Here is a 14,617-nt window from a genome sequence, read left to right on the forward strand (position 1 = left end):
TCCTGCAAATGACGCGTTTATCCGCCCGGTACCGGGGGGAAGGCGTGAAACAGGTTAAGAGTCCAGCAGCAAGTCCTCAAAAGAAAAAATGACAACAATTATTTTTTTTATCTTTAGGGTCTCCCATTAATGAAATTGATTGTTGTTAAATTTTATTTTGGGGGAAAAAATGTTTTTTTGGCTATTCTTTAGAACTACCCCAATCCCTGAAAAAGAGCCAAATTAGATCAGGCCGAATATGGGAAAGGTGACAAAAAAGCCCATAACTTGAGAATGACCACTCTTTTCCTCTTCAGATTTGCTGAGGTATGAACCAGGTGGCTGTCCTACATCACCAAATAGTCAGACAATTATTTAACTAAAGAAATACTGAATTATAGTCCTGTAAACTTAGCTTTAGTTTAGACGGAAATTGTACTTTTTGGTGATAGGAACATAGGACTCAATCACTTTTATCTAATTTATCAGAAAAACAGAAATCCCTAAAATATATACCATTACTGAATTGTCTAGGGTGCTATTGAACACTAACCAGTAGTTGTATGGAAATATCTGGTACAGTTCTATTGCAAATGAGATTTCTTTAGACATAGGCCTACCTCTTCTCTGATACAGTCAAATTCCGAATGGGAGATAAGTGGCATAATAGCCTATAAATTAAGAATGCTCACTCTGATGGTCATTATATTTGGAGAGGGAAATACCAGGTGGCTGAACTACATCACCAAATAGTCAGAATAAGAGTAACCCAATACAATAAAGTGTATTAGTTCTAAATTGCAAGCCTCTAAAACATAGGTGTAAATAGTACAGGTTTTATTGAAACTGGAACCTTAAAGGTAGGGTAGGTAAGTTTGAGAAACCGGCTCGAGATCGCTAGAATTTGAAAATACACAACCGGAGAAAATCTGCCACTTCCGTATAGAGCCCCTCCTCCAACACACACAAACGTGCACATGACCAATGAGGGCACGAAATAAGTTTGTGCACAGATGGAAGGCTGACAGGCAGGTAGGCCATCCAGTTATTTTAGCCGGGTCGGCTAAAATGATTGGTCGTACTTTTTACAGTATTACGGCTTCCACAGATGACATTTTTTAATGGATTTTTTGTCAAAGCACTTAAGATATTCATTGCTATCGGGATGTTAAAAGCATTCCATGGAATATAACAAAAAGTGTATCTCGAGCCGGTTTCTCAAACTTACCTACCCTACCTTTTATTCAAAGTACAGTATACAATTCATCAAATAATTCTATGAGAGGTCAAGTATATAGATACTAGAATATAATGTTAAATGTCAGGTTCCTCAGAAACGTTAGGGGACACATTTTGACATTCTGCACAGCAGGCGCAGAACTCTGTACAGGGAAGGCCAACAGAGAGGCACTGGCACTTTCCACTCTCTCCACACTTTGCATCTTTGCAATACAAGTGAGTAATGTCTCTCACTTCTGTAGGTGCTGGGGGTTTTGTAAATAGCACTGGTTGAATGGCCCCATCTCTGACAATCCACCCCTTGCCAACAGGACTCCATAACAAGGGTTTGGGCTGTGACACCATATCGCTGTCTGAAACATTGCTTTTTACATGTTATTGAAATGCATCCTCTGTTGGCGGCAGAATTTCCGAGGCTGCATCTGTTGTTGATGCAATTATGAACCTCAGTTAATCCAAGTTTGTGCACATCAGTCCAATTTCCTTTTTCTTTTTTCCATAGAGCAGAAGCGCAAATTCTCTTGCGACTGGCAAAGACTCTTCCAAGCTGGCAGAGAGTCCAAAATGGGCCAGATCTTTGAGCTCGCTGAGATGGGTCTTGAGTTTGGTGAATGCTGTTGTCTTTCCTATTCTGTACAAACTAATTGTTGTGCCACAGCCAGTGAGTGCATGACATGCTGGTAGACATCATTGTAGTTGCCGCCCAGCTTCAGGACCATCTCCAACTAAACGGCCTCTTTGAGAAATTCCAGTCCGGTTTCCGTTCCGCCCAAAGCACTGAAACAGCTCTGGTCAGGGTCACAAACGACCTGCTGATGCTGATTCTCTTTCTTATTCTGTACAAACTACTTGTTGTGCCACAGCCAGTGAGTGCACAACTTGCTGGTAGACAGTTAGACATGTATTTTCCAATTTTCTCACATAACTCGCAAAACAAATGTTCCAAACTACAGGAAGTACTTGAGGAGTAGTGGAAACAAGACTGCACTGTGCATGTTTGTGAGCAACTACATTGTCACTGCTAACCCACAGAGACTACACTCAGGATTTGACGAAGGGGAGGAGGTGCACAGCAGGAGTCAGCAGTTTGACATCACAGTGATCAGGAGGAGACAGACACAAGGATGGTGCTCCATGCCATACATCTTGCAGAGTCATATTACCGCATCATTGTGAGGTCTGATGACACAGGTGTGGAAGTACTGCTCATATATTATGCAAGCAAATACATGTTTGGTTCATCTCTAGTGTACATGCATGCAGGCCATGGAATGAGAGAGAGATATGTCCCCATCAACACCATATGTGATAAAATTGGAAAATACATAATAATAATAATAATAAATTGTATTTGTAAAGCACCTTTCATTGCTAAAAGCAATCCCAAAGTGCTACAGGAGGCGTAAGAAACAAACCAAATAAACAAAAGTTTAATCAAAGGCTTTTTTAAAAAGAAAGGTTTTTAGGCCTTTCTTAAAGGTGGGGTAGGTAATTTTGGAGAAACCAGCTCGAAAACTTCAATGTTTCACTGAAAAAGTGTGAAAAATCACAAACTGCCATTAAAGGTAGGGTAGGTAAGTTTGAGAAACTAGCTTGAGATCGCTAGAATTTGAAAATACACAGCCGGAAAAAATCTGCCACTTCCTCACAGACCCCCTCCTCTAACACACACGAACGCGCACATGACCAATGAGGGCACGAGATAAGTTTGTGCACAGATGGAAGGCTGACAGGCAGGTAGGCCATCCAGTTATTTTAGCCGGGCCGGCTAAAATGATTGGTTGTGCTTTTTACAGTACTACGGCTTCCACAGATGACATTTTTTAATGGATTTTTTGTCAAAGCACTTAAGATATTCATTGCTATCGGGATGTTAAGAGCATTCCATGGAATATAACAAAAAGTGTATCTCGAGCCGGTTTCTCAAACGTACCTACCCCACCTTTAAATGCTTCAGTGGTCTGTGGAGTCCTCAGGTGGTCTGGGAGGGAATTCCACAGGTGAGGAGTAGCTACACAGAAAGCCCGATCCCCCATTGTGCGGAGTTTGGTCCTGGGGGGGCGAAGCAGATGGTTTGTTGTGGAACGGAGGTTGCGTGTGGAGGTTTGTGATGTGAGTAGTTATTTTAGGTATGAAGGAGCATTCCTGTGGATGCACTCATGGGCGAGCAGTGAGATCTTGTATTCAATCCTGAATGAGACAGGAAGCCAGTGGAGGGAATGAAGGACGGGTGTGATGTGGTTGTACTTTCTCACCCTCACCAGGATCCTAGTGGTACTGTTCTGTATGTATTGGAGCTTCTGAAGGCTCCCGCTAGGAGTCCCGATGAGGAGAGCGTTACAATAGTCAAGCCTTGAGGAAACAAAGGCATGGACCAGTTGTTCAGCATCTGACAGGAGTTTTGCAATGTTCCTGAGATGGTAGTAGGAGGTTTTGCACAGGTGTTTGATGTGGGTGTCAAAGGTCAGATGTCGGTCAAATCTTACACCCAGGTTGGTAACTGATGTGGAGAGGGGTATGTTTTGGCCAGAAAAGGTGATGTGGGTTATGGGGGATGACTGGACCTGGTTTGGTGTGCCAACTAAAATAGCCTCTGTTTTGGAGCTATTTAGCTGCAGGAAGTTTTGTTGCATCCAAGTCTTTATCTCCTCAATGCAGGTGTTAAGGGATGTTGATGGGAACGGTAATGATGATGGTGACAGTGAGGAAGCATGTGGGATAGGGTCTGTCTTTATATATAGCTGCGTGTCATCAGCGTAGCAATGGAATGATATTCCATGCTGGCTGATGACACGGCCAAGGGGCAGAGTGTACAGGGTGAACAGAGTGGGCCCGAGGACCGACCCTTGAGGGACACCACAGGTGACAGGGTGTGTCTGGGACCTCGCACCTCCCAAGGAGACGTACTCTGTTCTTCCAGACAGGTAGGACTGGAACCAGCTCAGGGCGGAGTCAGAGAGTCCGATGGTGTATTGGAGGCGCTGAAGGAGGATGTTATGGCCGACAGTGTCGAATGCTGCAGTCAGATCCAGGAGGATGAGGAGAGATGGGGAACCAGTGTCAGCCGCCATCAGCAGGTCGTTTGTGACCCTGACCAGAGCTGTTTCAGTGCTTTGGGCGGAACGGAAACCGGACTGGAATTTCTCAAAGAGGCCGTTTAGTTGGAGATGGTCCTGAAGCTGGGCGGCAACTACAATGATGTCTACCAGCATGTCATGCACTCACTGGCTGTGGCACAACAATTAGTTTGTACAGAATAGGAAAGACAACAGCATTCACCAAACTCAAGACCCATCTCAGCGAGCTCAAAGATCTGGCCCATTTTGGACTCTCTGCCAGCTTGGAAGAGTCTTTGCCAGTCGCAAGAGAATTTGCGCTTCTGCTCTATGGAAAAAAGAAAAAGGAAATTGGACTGATGTGCACAAACTTGGATGAACTGAGGTTCATAATTGCATCAACAACAGATGCAGCCTCGGAAAATCTGCCGCCAACAGAGGATGCATTTCAATAACATGTAAAGAGCAATGTTTCAGATAGCGATATGGTGTCACAGCCCGAACCCAAACCCTTGTTATGGAGTCCTGTTGGCAAGGGGTGGATTGTCAGAGATGGGGCCATTCAACCAGTGCTATTTACAAAAACCCCAGCACCTACAGAAGTGAGAGACATTACTCACTTGTATTGCAAAGATGCAAAGTGTGGAGAGAGTGGAAAGTGCCAGTGCCTCTCTGTTGGCCTTCCCTGTACAGAGTTCTGCACCTGCTGTGCAGAATGTCAAAATGTGTCCCCTAACGTTTCTGAGGAACCTGACATTTAACATTATATTCTAGTATCTATATACTTGACCTCTCAAATAATTATTTGATGATTTGTATACTGTACTTTGAATTAAGGTTCCAGTTTCAATAAAACCTGCACTATTTAAATAATAATAATAATAATTCATTTATTTTATATAGGCGCCTTTCAAGGCTCTCAAGGTCGCCGATTTACACCTATGTTTTAGAGGCTTGCAATTTAGAAGTAACACACTTGATTGTATTGGGTTACTCTTATTCTGACTATTTGGTGATGTAGTTCAGCCACCTGGTATTTCCCTCTCCAAATATAATGACCATCAGAGTGAGCATTCTTAAATTATAGGCTATTATGCGACTTATCTCCCATTCGGAATTTGACTGTATCAGAGAAGAGGTAAGCCTATATCTAAAGAAATCTCATTTGCAATAGAACTGTACCAGATATTTCCATACAACTACTGGTTAGTGTTCAATAGCACCCTAGACAATTCAGTAATGGTATATTTTTTAGGGATTTCTGTTTTTCTGATAAATGAGAGAAAAGTGATAGAGTCCTATGTTCCTATCACCAAAAGGACAATTTCCGTCTAAACTAAAGCTAAGTTTACAGGACTATAATTCAGTATTCTTTTAGTTAAATAATTGTCTGACTATTTGGTTATGTAGGACAGCCACCTGGTTCACACCTCAGCATATCTGAAGAGGAAAAGAGTCGTCATTCTCAAGTTATGGGCTTTTTTGTCAGCTGTCCCATATTCGGCCTGGTCTAATTTGGCTCTTTTTCAGGGATTTGGGTAGTTCTAAAGAATAACCAAAAAAACATTTTTTCCCCCAAAATAAAATGTGACAACAATCAATTACATTAATGGGAGACCCTAAAGATAAGAAAAATCATTGTTGTCATTTGTTCTACCTCGGGTAGGGGTATCTCAAAATCTGAGGGCCCTTCCTGCTAGACTATTAAGCTTAAACATTTTGTGCTTTTGTAGATCCACGTTGAGCTGTAAATTGTAATGCACATGCAATGATGGTAACTGGACAGACTGAATATGGAAAATCAGACACATATTGTTGCAATTGCCCCTACAATATAACCTCAGGCTGTTTATCATCTGTTTTGCAAAGGCATTTATTTTTACCATTTTCAGAATTGTAATGCACTTCTTTAGGCCTACACTAAAATACAGGGAAACATTTGGAGGTGTTGTTATTTATGATGCAATGGTTTTACTCGTCCACGCCACTTGAGATAAAATTGGGATGAATGTGGCTCGTGAACAAAAAAGTGTTTAACAATGCTGATCTCTGCTCTTACGTTCCACCATTATGAAATAAAAAATGTCTGCTAAAAAAAAAGGGAGTTACACACCACTTAAAAAAAATAGCCCCATTTATATAGGTGGTAGGTGCAGACAATTATCTGTCAAAAATAGAGTATGGAAAGCAGTCTGCAAGGCCAAAACTATGCAAGATGTGGCTCACTTATTAACTGAACGGATGAACGTGGCACATAAGAAGATAAGGTTATTTTTCAGGGATTTGGGTGGGAGGATAAACCAGGGGGGGCAGGTGGGTAGAATTGGGTGGAGGTATGGAGGAGTGGAGTAGGAGGGAGTTTATTGACAGATACAGAGGGTATAAATTGAGTGAGTGACAGATCTTTCACCTCCAGTCTGGTCGCAGGAAGGCTTGAGTAATGATGATTTGCCTGATTGTTCTCGCACTCCTGGGCGCTGCAGGTAAAGCACATCTGCACAACAATTTTAGAATAAGTAAGAAATGTAACTTTGATAAATATATGGATTATTGTTATTGCTTAACACCACAGCTGCAGCACCTATGGATGACAAGATTGTGGGTGGATTCGAGTGTACAGCCCACTCTCAGCCCTGGCAGGTGTCTATCAATCTCGGCTACCACTACTGTGGCGGCTCCCTCATCAACGACCAGTGGATAGTCTCTGCTGCCCACTGCTGGCAAAAGTCGGTGTTGTCAGAATCAGACATCCTTTATTCGTCCCACAGCGGGGAGATGTACAGTGTTAGGGCAAAGGGACTGTGCAGACAAAAGGCATAAATAGGATTAGCAGAGTAACATATTAAATAAAGAGGCATTAATAAAAGGATATCAAATGAGTAAACATCTATGGAACAAAAATACGTAGCAGCATTATAAAAAAGTAATAGTAGTAAATAGGTAGCAGCAATGGACAACATTTATAGTGTGTAAAACGTAAACAGTGTATATTACACATAGCACAATCATCCCTTTAACAGTAGTGAAACAGTCTGAGGTAGTGAGGTGGCGTACAATAGTAAATATTGTACATAAGTGTTATTGCAGAGCAGTGTGTTAGAGTCCGTATAATTGAGTGACTGTACAGTCTGACTGTAGCAGGCAGTATTTATATTAACATATACAAATGTTTTTGTCTGTTCTGTGTGTTAAAGAAACTAGGCTAATGTTGTTCTGTGTATCTTCTCTTAGCCCTTACTCACTGATTGCCATTTTGGGTGACAACCACATCTGGATGAACGAGGGCACGGAGCAGTTCATGTCCGTGGACGCCATCTACTGGCATCAGAGCTACGACTACCAGACCCTGGACTACGACATCATGCTGATGAAGCTGGCGCACCCCGTCACCGTGAACCAGTATGTGAAGCCCGTCGCTCTGCCCAAGGCCTGCCCTGCAGCCGGGGACATGTGCATGGTGTCCGGATGGGGAAACATCTACACTGATCAAGGTGAGGTGTGCCTGATCCTCACATTAAAGGTCATCAATGGGTCATGGTACAATTATTTTTATTCTGTTGTGATCCTATTGTTTGTCTTTGCTGTGGTTGAGATTATTACAAGAAGAAAAAAAAGGGTAAAATATGGCACTCATGGCCTTCCATAGCTTTAAAACGTATTATAACAAAAGCCTTTAACAAACCATTAAGTATTAATAAACAGTAGTTTCTTAACTGCTGTTATTAACTAAAACGTACTTAAAGTGGACTTCGTCACCTGCAACCAACAACCATATCTACTGTCACAAAAAATTCTCAAACTTTTATGAAATAGAAAATATATCAGGCACAAAGACACGATGAAAAAATATAACAGTTGGTAATCATCTAAGGCTTAAGATTGTCTCATAAGAATGCATTGGAGAGCAAACATGATGTATAAAGTTTGCTTGATGGCAAACAGAATAGTGTAGAATATTGTAGCTCACCCTATGATGAGAGGAAACATTAAAGCACCTTTCCCTAGCGTTCAAAAGGATGCTTGATCAAGCCATGCTTGATGGCAAACAGAATAGTGTAGAATATTGTAGCTCACCCTATGATGAGAGGAAACATTAAAGCACCTTTCCCTAGCGTTCAAAAGGATGCTTGATCAAGCCATGCTTGATGGCAAACAGAATAGTGTAGAATATTGTAGCTCACCCTATGATGAGAGGAAACATTAAAGCACCTTTCCCTAGCGTTCAAAAGGATTCGCCCAGCCAAAAAATTCTCAAACTTTTATGAAATAGAAAATATATCAGGCACAAAGACACGATGAAAAAATATAACAGTTGGTAATCATCTAAGGCTTAAGATTGTCTCATAAGAATGCATTTGAGAGCAAACATGATGTATAAAGTTTGCTTGATGGCAAACAGAATATTGTAGCTCACCCTATGATGAGAGGAAACATTAAAGCACCTTTCCCTAGCGTTCAAAAGGATTCGCCCAGCTTTTATAATAGCTGCTGAATCATTTCCCTCAGTTAGGAACCATCCTAAAAAGCTAGTAAAGCCAGTATAATGTTGGCAATGCACTTGATGGCTACATACTGCATGAAATGACTATATAGTATTCAAAATCCAAAGCTCGCCAGGCTTGTCCTACCTAGTTATGGTTACTGTAGTATGATAGCACTTATGGCAGATTATTTAAAACCAAATATATGGTGATGTTGCCCATTTAAGGTACACATATTTACAGAAAACAAGTAAATTGAGAAATCAAGCTGGAATAGAGTGATGCTATAAACAGTACAGTCAATAAATGCATGTTTCTGATAGTCTGGAGTCACTAATACATCGGTGCATTTGAACACATGATATAAGGCTGAATGGGGGTGTTTTTTGTGTCGCTCCTAATCGTTTTGTCTCGTTCTTATCTGCAGTGTTCAACCCGTTTTACCTCCAGTGTGTGGAAGTCCCCATCCTTTCTCACAAGGACTGCGATGGCTCCTACCCCGGCCTGATCACTGACCGCATGGTGTGCGCTGGATACCTGGAGGGAGGAAAGGATTCTTGTCAGGTATCTTCAAACAATAACACGGCACATACAATGAGGTTATATTGAATGAGGTGGAGGGAATAAACTGATGTCTCTCTCCTGCTCAGGGTGACTCTGGTGGTCCTCTGGTGTGTAACGGAGAGCTGCAGGGTGTCGTGTCCTGGGGCCAGGGCTGCGCTCAACCCAACTACCCTGGCGTTTACACCAAAGTCTGCTCTCTGATGCCCTGGATCAACGATATTCTCTCCACATACTCCTAGGCTGTGATCTCCCATCACAGAACTACAGGAGAGGGGAAATCAGAGGGAGATTGAAATTGAAGGAGACAGGAGGTGGCGGTGGGAAGTGTCGAAGAGAGAGGCAGCGGAAGAGAGGCTGAGAGTGAGACACAAGGAGAAGCCGAGGGAGAAAGAAAACAACATGCGAGATGTGAGATGTCAAGGCTCAATCAATAAAAAATTGAACATTTTGTGATGCAACAGTGTGTTTCTTATTGTCTATCTGCTCCCAGTGTAGATGTACTGTTTTATGAGTACTGGATTTCAATTCAGGGGTGACATTTCTAACAAAAAACAAATATAAACCACAGTCAAACAAGAACAGCTAATGTCAATAAACAGAAACATTTCACAAAATTGCATTAGCTTGAGGACAAATGATGTGGCAACCCTTGGTTTTGAAAAGATAAGCTAACAAAAGTCTATTAAATGTTCATTATCTCAATTTGTTTTAAACATTTTCCTAACGAGTTTGTAGTTTAAAAACTAATTTAAAGTCTTCAATACAGCAAGATGTTCCTTTAGTGAACTATGGTCCCATTTCCAGTAAAATAAACAATAAAGGACGTGCATGGCTTCCTTTCCATGTTTATTCCTAAGACCTTAAAGGTAGGGTAGGTAAGAATGGACAAACCGGCTCGAGATCGCTAGAATTTGAAAATACACAACCGGAGAAAATCTGCCCCTTCCTTCAGACTTCCTTACAGAGCCCCTCCTCCAACACACACGAACGCGCACATGACCAATGAGGGCACGAGATAAATTTGTGCACAGATGGAAGGCTGACAGGCAGGTAGGCCATCCGGGCCGGGCCGGCTAAAATGATTGGTCGTGCTTTTTACAGTACCACGGCTTCCACAGATGAAATCTTTGTATGCATTTTTTGTCAAAGCACTTAAGATATTCATTGCTATCGGGATGTTAAGAGCATTCCATGGAATATAACAAAAAGTGTATCTCGAGCCGGTTTCTCAAACTTGCATACCCTACCTTTAATTCCTTTTACAGTGTTTTATTTAGTTAATTAAGGTGTATTGTAAAATGTCATGTTTCAGTGTTGGGTTGTACTTAGCTTTATTCTTGTGTCATATCTTGTTCCAAAAAAACAATATGTCAATAGTCCAAATGCCAAACTCAAGGCTTTGAAATCTTATTCTGCAATCAAGCGAGACCGACCCTATGAGGTGTGATTTGTGCCAAAGAACGAACTAACTGAGCAGCCAATCGTGTCGATCGTCGCCTACCATGCCGTGAGCTATGCCGCGAGAGAAGTAACGTGACACTCTCGTCGCCACCCCTCTCGTCTGAGAAGCTACGTGACGTCTGCGTCTGAAGTTACTTTACTTTGGTAGTTATCACCAAATAACCCAGTAATGTTACAGCTACTTACAGTAGTTGCTGTTCAAGCTAGACTCTATTTCAATATAGTTTTGGTATTAAAATAATGTTACACCTCTCGTATGCCCTGAATGCAAAAACAACCACAGACAAGAATATATATTTTTTATTATCAAAATGATAACAAAGGCTGAAAAAACAGGAGAAGCCTGTCTTCCCTTGGTCTCCAGGAGAAAACGCCACTGTATATCACCAAGTCTTCACATAGTTTTGTGTGTGAAATAGATCGCTGCAGTGAACACAACTTTATGTATTTGTTTATGGTTTATTTGATATGGAGGGATGCAGTATACATAGAAGTTCAGAGAAGAAACAACCCCTATATAATGTTTATTTTATTTCATTTCATTTTGGCACCATGGCAGAGGCAAATATAGAGTTAATGTGCGGAGATTATAATGTCCCATTTACTAAAATATGTATTGTTTTATGATGTTTAGTTGACAAAATAGTCACTGTGCTACATTTTGCTGCACTCAAGCATACATCTGAAGACAAGAGTTGTGTCCCCCTTTGGCCACAAGGGGGAGTATTGTATATATATATATATATTTTGTATAGATGTTGCAACTATACAGAGCTTTGGCAATACTATATGTAACTGAGGTCATGCTAATAAAGCTATTGAATTGAATTGAGTATACCTTTAAGTGAGCTGTCAGGAGGAAACAAAGGTTCGCCAACACATTGCACTTTAATGCTGAGAAAAGCTGTACAAAGACGTGAAACGATGTGCTGCAATGTCTGTGTATTTTTGAAGAATGCCAAGTAAAGGAAGAAAGTAATAACTCGCACTGAGTCTTAATACATTACTTTATTTCTATTATATAGAAACACTATCCAATGATTTATTATGTTTGTGTTACACACACACCATTACTGAATTCATTCTAAAACCAAGAATAACCTACATACAACAATAGGGAGCCCTGGCTCAAGGACGGACAAAACAAGGACACCACACATGATTATTTTCCAATTACAGTATATTTATTTAAAGAGAGTAACTCAATTGTGATATCAGTTAATCAGTAATGTGTGTAGTGTACGGGTGTGTGATGTGTTAGCAGAGCCGGACTGGGACCGTAGGTCAGGCCGGGAATTATACACCCAGCCAGGCCACTACCAGTTTTGTTTGGGGGCGTTTTGCTGGATGTATCGTCAATATTTACAACGTTGCTGCCCTTAGTAATAGCCCTACAGTTTGAATCTACTACTTAAATAGAAACATATGGACATAGGATATTGTTAAAAAAAAGTGTGCATATGTATTTGGGAACCTTTCCATGTGAACATGTTTTATTTTTACTTTGCTGTACTGCACAAATATGTATTGGTGTTTATAAAAAAAACTATTAATTCTAATGTTTTACATTCAACACATTGTGTAGCATATCTTTGTAATGTAATTGAGTGCTACACCAACATTATGGATGTGTGCAAAATAAGGAGCAATTGATTGTATTTTATACTGAGGAGCAGGAAATAGTTCACACCTTCATGGAAGAATGAGTATGTAATGAAGATATGATGAGGGCAAACAAAGGCAAAAAACGGAGGGAATCATCATTTGAAAGTCAAGGTGTAGGACTTTATTTACTCAGATTGCACATTATTCAAAACTCAACAACAACAGTGGAGAGGATGATGGAAGAAAGGCAGCAGAGTAAGATGGTGGTCGCAGGATCAGACTTAATAGCTGGCCATGGTGGTCTCCAGCCAATCGTTGAAGAGGCAGACCTGTGAATGGAGACACAGTGAGGTTTGTTAGGATGTCAGCAATCAACAAATATTTTAGTCTAGCATGCAAATTGTGAAATGTAGGTTTCATGTCTTCTATTGTAGAGATATTTTGGGTTTACCTTGGCGTAGACACCGGGGTTGTCCCTCTCAGCACATCCGTAGCCCCAGGACACAACACCCTGCAGCTCTCCGTTGCACACGACGGGTCCACCAGAGTCTCCCTGAGAGAGAATTCATTTGTGAAGGAATATACACATTTTCTGTATATGCAACTAAGATGCATTGGTATAGGAAAAGGATTCCTGCAGAGTTGTTTTGTTACACACCTGGCAGGAGTCCTTGCCTCCCTCCAGGTATCCAGCGCAGAACATGGCATCAGTGATCATGCCGGGGTAAGAGTTATCACAGTCCCTGTCGGACAGGATGGGTATGTTCAGGCACTGCAGCTTGTTGCCGTCAGCAGCTGTAATTTTGTAAAACAGGGTTAGAATAGCACAAATGACACAAACATAAAGTGTAACTCCAGCTGCTAAAATGCAGGTCTTACTCACTGGAGCTCTGGGTGCTTCCCCAGCCGGAGACGGTGCACATGGTGCCAGCGGGGGCACAGCTTCTGGGCAGAGCCACAGGCTTCACGTACTGGTTGAGGGTGGCGGGCTTGCTCAGCTTGATCAGCATGATGTCATTGTCGATGTTGTAGGAGTTGTAGTTGGGGTGACGGATGACACGAGAGGAGCTGATGAACTGCTCGTTTCCCTCGGTGACCTTGATGTGGTGCTCTCCCATACGAACCTCCACGCGGCTAATACCAAATGGAAATGACTGGATTAGTAACAAAATACAGATAACTAATCATCATATATTAATGTGCGTGCCCCACAGGTTAGTCAATCAATCATATGACCCTGGAAAACATGAGGAATGTGCTTACGACTTGTAGCAGTGAGCAGCAGACACCACCCAGTTCTCGTTGACCAGGGAGCCTCCACAGAAGTGGTAGCCAGAGTTCAGAGACACCTGATGGGGCATGGAGTAGGGAGTGCACTCCTTCCCTCCGACAATCTTGTCCTCCTCCGTGGCAACTGAGAAAACACACATCAGCATCAAGTTAGTTGTTTGATACTATACTCTTTAAAAAAAGTTACAATAGAACAGACATCTATTTGAATGTAGAACAAGTGTGCATTGTTCATTGGAGAACTTTGGGTGGTTAAAGATCATAGTTGTTCAAATTAAAATCCTTGGCTTTAGGCACATGGTCTGGTTATTCTGCACTAAGTTTTGGGATAAAGGCCCACAGACTGTCAGCAGAAAGGAAGGCAATCAGCTCGATAAGAGCTTCACACTCACAGGCAGCTCCGATGAGCAGAACGAAGACCAGAGACCTCATGGTTGCTGTGTGATTCTGTCGATGATAGCCTTCACCTGCAGACCTGGTTTATATCCTCAGTCAGGAGAGCTGCCCTGCTGTCCAGCCTTCCTCATTGGTTAGCAAGGAGCCAATCTCTGCTGCAGGAGGTTGGAGTTAGGAGAATTACATAAAAAATATCTTTGTTGAAGTAAGGATAGCTTTCTTGTTAGAACATTGGGAAAAGTCAAAGGGGAAAGTATGGATAATATTGGGTCCTTTTATTATTTATTTATTACTTTATGACAATACAAGTCCAAATAATTCTTATACGATCTCCAATATCTACACAATGTAATAGTTGAACCTGTTTTTTGTTGTTTTGGGTGGTTAGGCCAAAGGACCCTGACCAAGCGTCAGTTTTTGACAGGCAGGGAGTGAGACTGTGTTGGGTTGGGAGAAGACCAGGGGACGACAATTTAGGACAAAAGACAGGAACATGATCTTATAAAGTTATTGTAAAAAACTACAGTATTACTACATATTTTTATA

The 14,617-nt window shown here is 41.6% G+C and overlaps 2 protein-coding genes across 3 annotated transcripts; one reads left to right on the plus strand and one right to left on the minus strand.

Moving 5' to 3' along the window:
- The first annotated feature begins 6,672 nt into the window (after positions 1 to 6,672).
- Positions 6,673 to 9,767, plus strand: LOC117477247 (trypsin-2-like). 2 transcript variants are annotated; one of them, XM_034123910.1, is made up of 5 exons: positions 6,673 to 6,757; positions 6,847 to 7,000; positions 7,506 to 7,765; positions 9,183 to 9,319; positions 9,406 to 9,767. In XM_034123910.1, the coding sequence occupies exons 1-5, from the start codon at positions 6,715 to 6,717 to the stop codon at positions 9,556 to 9,558; spliced, it is 747 nt and encodes a 248-aa protein (XP_033979801.1). In that variant the 5' UTR covers positions 6,673 to 6,714; the 3' UTR covers positions 9,559 to 9,767. The 2 variants fall into 2 exon arrangements, with proteins under 2 accessions (XP_033979801.1, XP_033979802.1); XM_034123911.1 differs by lacking the exon at positions 6,847 to 7,000 and having other exon boundaries at positions 6,739 to 6,757.
- Positions 9,768 to 12,543: 2,776 nt separating this feature from the next.
- LOC117477250 (trypsin-1) lies at positions 12,544 to 14,139 on the minus strand. The gene is made up of 6 exons (XM_034123916.1): positions 14,068 to 14,139; positions 13,649 to 13,799; positions 13,269 to 13,519; positions 13,044 to 13,180; positions 12,837 to 12,938; positions 12,544 to 12,714 (listed from the first exon to the last, which is right to left on the minus strand). Exons 1-6 carry the CDS (start codon positions 14,105 to 14,107, stop codon positions 12,667 to 12,669), a joined length of 729 nt encoding a protein of 242 aa, XP_033979807.1. The 5' UTR covers positions 14,108 to 14,139; the 3' UTR covers positions 12,544 to 12,666.
- Between the last annotated feature and the right edge of the window lie 478 nt (positions 14,140 to 14,617).

The sequence above is a fragment of the Trematomus bernacchii genome, unplaced genomic scaffold (genome assembly GCF_902827165.1).
Source record: "Trematomus bernacchii unplaced genomic scaffold, fTreBer1.1, whole genome shotgun sequence".
NCBI lineage: Eukaryota > Metazoa > Chordata > Actinopteri > Perciformes > Nototheniidae > Trematomus > Trematomus bernacchii.